Source organism: Lacerta agilis, chromosome 5 (assembly GCF_009819535.1).
Source record: "Lacerta agilis isolate rLacAgi1 chromosome 5, rLacAgi1.pri, whole genome shotgun sequence".
In the NCBI taxonomy this organism is placed as follows: Eukaryota; Metazoa; Chordata; class Lepidosauria; order Squamata; family Lacertidae; genus Lacerta; species Lacerta agilis.
This window is the reverse complement of record NC_046316.1, coordinates 68,733,355-68,737,167: the sequence shown is the minus strand read 5'-3', so window position 1 is coordinate 68,737,167 and position 3,813 is coordinate 68,733,355. Positions and strand designations below refer to the sequence as shown.

The 3,813-nt window shown below is 47.6% G+C and overlaps 1 protein-coding gene across 1 annotated transcript; it reads left to right on the top strand.

Annotated features, from left to right (window-relative positions):
• The first annotated feature begins 256 nt into the window (after nucleotides 1-256).
• LOC117047322 (PTB-containing, cubilin and LRP1-interacting protein-like) lies at nucleotides 257-791 on the top strand. The gene has a single exon (XM_033150336.1). It carries the CDS (start codon nucleotides 286-288, stop codon nucleotides 724-726), a length of 441 nt encoding a protein of 146 aa, XP_033006227.1. The 5' UTR covers nucleotides 257-285; the 3' UTR covers nucleotides 727-791.
• The last annotated feature ends 3,022 nt before the right edge of the window (nucleotides 792-3,813 follow it).

Sequence of the window (3,813 nt, the reverse complement as noted above, 5' to 3'; positions counted from 1 at the left end):
TAAGTAGCTTAATCTTCAGCTTTTTAATAGAATGTTTAGATGATGCAATATTGGATGTACTGTAAATTTAGTAGTTCTAATTCAATCACCTAGGATTTGAAAATCCCAAGCTAAAAATTGCTTGAGCTGAGATAGGTCTACAATTTTCAAGTGATGCTAATGGTGTTCTGTGTAAAGATCACAACATGTTGAAATTGAAATTCCAAAGACTTACATTGACAAACTTTCTTTCCTTTCTATCTCTTTTCTTAGGTTACATATTTGGGTAAAGTTTCCACAACAGGGATGCAGTTTTTGTCAGGTTGCACAGAGAAACCAGTCATTGAGTTGTGGAAGAGCACACGCTTGCCAGAGGACGTCTTCCCAGCTAATGCCCTTCTGGAAATCCGCCCCTTCCAAGTTTGGCTTCATCATCTGGACCTCAAAGGAGAGGCCACTGTCCACATGGATACCTTTCAAGTTGCACGTATTGCTTACTGCACTGCCGACCACAATGTCAGCCCAAACATTTTTGCTTGGGTTTATCGGGAGATCAATGATGATTTGTCCTACCAAATGGACTGCCATGCCGTAGAGTGCGAGAGCAAGTTAGAGGCCAAGAAGTTGGCTCATGCCATGATGGAGGCCTTTAAGAAGACTTTCCATAGCATGAAGAGCGATGGACGGATCCACAGGAATAGCTCATCTGAAGAAATGTCTCAAGAATTGGAATCTGACGACGGCTGACTTGAACTCATAATTGGTTAAGCAAAAGCAGAAAATGGCCCTGGGAATAGAAGCATATAGATAAATAAGCAGCAGTTCCATGTGGGAGTGATGGGGCACCCAACATGTGACTGATCAGCTTTTCAACATAAAGAAGCAATTCAGTAAATTCCCTAAAATATATGCATCTTTATAATAACTGCACCACATTGAAATCTGCTGCTGCTGTTTAAAAATGTGACAAAACATTTCTACTTGTGTTTCCATTTTACCTTCAACCGCAGCTTCCGGCCCCATTTTGACCCTTACAGTTCAGGCTCTCATAAAGATAATAAATTATTTCAGTTTGCTTGTTGAAACAACTCAACAATTCTAATGATAGAATCCGCTAGGATTTGATGCTAGAGTCTTAATACAGTTGCAAATGGGATCCATTTCTAGAGAGTAAATACAATTTGGTGGCCTACTGCTAATCCTGTTGACTGTCTCCAGATTGAAGTAGCTACCTGCAGTCTTTTAGATTAATAGCCTGAAAATCTACATTAACTCACATTTCACAGTTTGAATATTCAAAGATGCTTATTTTACACACTATAATCATATGCTATATTTTATTTATTTTACCTTTTTAATGTACCTGCAGCCACTCATTTTTTCACTTTAGCCCTATAGTTTTTAAATACAAACTTGCAGGGATACCAGAAGGCAGGGTGGGGACCTGGGGGACCTGATTGTGAACTGTTTTTGAATGCCTGGGACGATCGAACCACTGCTGAAGATTGTGAGAGATTGTAATTTGGTAATTAATGATAAACTTTGGTAATTAAGCAGTATATAAATAGCTTCAAATAAAGATCCTGGATAGTTAATAGTTAAGCTGCCTCACATGCTTTCCCTCAGTTCTGGCATGGTATGAGACCCTTAGTTCCACAGCAGTCTTGACACCAGCTATGTCCATATTGCCCCCACTTCCTTGGGTATCATTTCTTTGTGTCCAGTTTGATCACAGGGTGTCTTACAGTGGAAAGGGATCAGGTTTGAAAGCAAATTATTTGTTGTGATTCAAAACCTCCTACTAATATTTCCAGAACCCTTTTCTGGTCACAGATGAAAGGGTTCATAACTTGAGAAAGTTGTTTATTTGTTTCTTTTTTAAAATAATGTTCAAAGGCCAAGTGCTGATTAATAGGTTGCAGATAACGCTGCTCCTTTATACATATAGTCTTGTTCATAAATCGTGGTAATGTTAGGGGCACGAGGGCACCTTACAGAAGCCTTAAAGAAAGCTAATCAAAGCAGATAGCTCTAGCAGTCTGTTCCATTGTGTGTGAATATGTATACTTTGTATGTTTGTGTGAGTGTGTGTATGTGTGTCTGCGTGTGCGATCAGTGTCACAGCATGTTTGATCATGGGAACATACTGAGGAGGACTTGCATCTCTTGAAAATAATATGCTTATTGCTTTCCAATGTATGTAAACTATTCTGCAATGTAAAGGAATTCATACTTTAATAAAAAAAAGGTTTGAATCAAAGATAAATAATTTTAGGTGTACATTCCTGTTTTATTTCAAATACGCAATGGGGGGGGAACCTAGTGAGTACCAGCAAACACAAAAATCACGGAATAGAAAAATAACAAAAATATGTAAGCAGCATTCCACCAAAAAATAAAAATAAAAAACCGATTGAGGCCTTTTGAAAGTCTGGGAAGAATATAAAGGTATTCACCTAGGGCTGAAAACATTCAAATTGCCTCCAGGTTTTTAGGGTTTGGTCAGGGGCATTTCTAGCCCCTTGGCTGCCAGGGGCGGCAAGCCAAGAGGCACCCCTGGGGGCGGGGCATTGCGGCATGTGCATGCGTCATGACGCACGTGCACAGCGCGATGCCACGCCCCTGGGGATGCCCCCGCAGGGGAAAAAGGAAAGCAAAGCGGGCGCTTTGCTTCCTTTCTCTCCCTTTGGCGCTGGCTGGGCTGCGGCTCCGCAGCCCAGCCAGCCCCGAAAGGGGCGGCCAAAAGGGGGGGAAAGCAAACAGGCGCATTTAAGCGGCCGAAAGGGGGGGGGAAGCGCCCGTTTGCTCCCCCCTTTCCCTTTTGGACGCTTCTTTCGGCGCTGGCTGGGCTGCGACTCTGCAGCCCAGCCGGCACCGAAAGAAGCGACCGAAAGGGGGAAAAGCACCCGTTTGCTCCCCCCCCCTTTTCATTTTCAGACCTTCTTTCGGTGCTGGCTGGGCTGCGGCTCTGCATCCCAGCCAGCATTGAAAGAAGCGTCCGAAAGGGGAGAAAAGCACCCGTTTGCTCCCCCCCCTTTTCATTTTCAGACGCTTCTTTCGGTGCTGGCTGGGCTGCGGCTCTGCATCCCAGCCAGCATTGAAAGAAGCGTCCGAAAGGGAGAAAAGCGCCAGTTTGCTTCCCCCCCTTTTCCCTTTCATCCGAAAGTGAAAAGGGGGGAAAGCAAACGGGCGCTTTTCTCCCCTTTTGGTCGCTTCTTTCGGTGCCGGCTGGGCTGCAGAGTCGCAGCCCAGCCAGCGCCGAAAGAAGCGACCGAAGGAAAAGGGGGGGAGCAAACAGGCGCTTCCCCCCCTTTCGGCCGCTTAAACGTGCCTGTTTGCTTCCCCCCCCCTTTCGGACGCCCCTTTTGGCTCCGCAGCCCAGCCAGCGCTGAAAGGGGCGGCCGAAGGGGGGGGAGAAGCAAACAGGCACGTTTAAGCAGCCGAAAGGGGGGAAGCGCCCGTTTGCTCCCCCCTTTCCCTTTTGCCGCCGTTCGTTCCGTCGCCCCGGAGCAGCAGCACTGCACACACTGTGCGCTGCTGCTCCCACGGCGACGGAGCGAGCGGCGGTGCGTGGGGGTGACAAGCGGCGGCCCCTCCCACCACTCCCCGCACCACCGGTCACCCCGGGAGGAGCAGCGCTGCACGGACGGGGTGCTCCCGGGTGACGGAGGGAGCGGCGGCGCGTGGGAGTGGCGGGAGGGGCCGCCGCTTGTCACCCCCACCCGCCGCTTGTCACCCTGTCACTGGGGGCGTACCGCCCCCGCCGCCCCTCCCCAGCAACGCCCCTGGGTTTGGTTTGTGTTCATTCCCCAAATGGAGTACCATAATGAAACC

Bases quoted from the DNA above. Each gene is read 5' to 3' on its own strand.
- LOC117047322 (XM_033150336.1), top strand. From the start codon at position 286: ATGCAGTTTTTGTCAGGTTGCACAGAGAAACCAGTCATTGAGTTGTGG.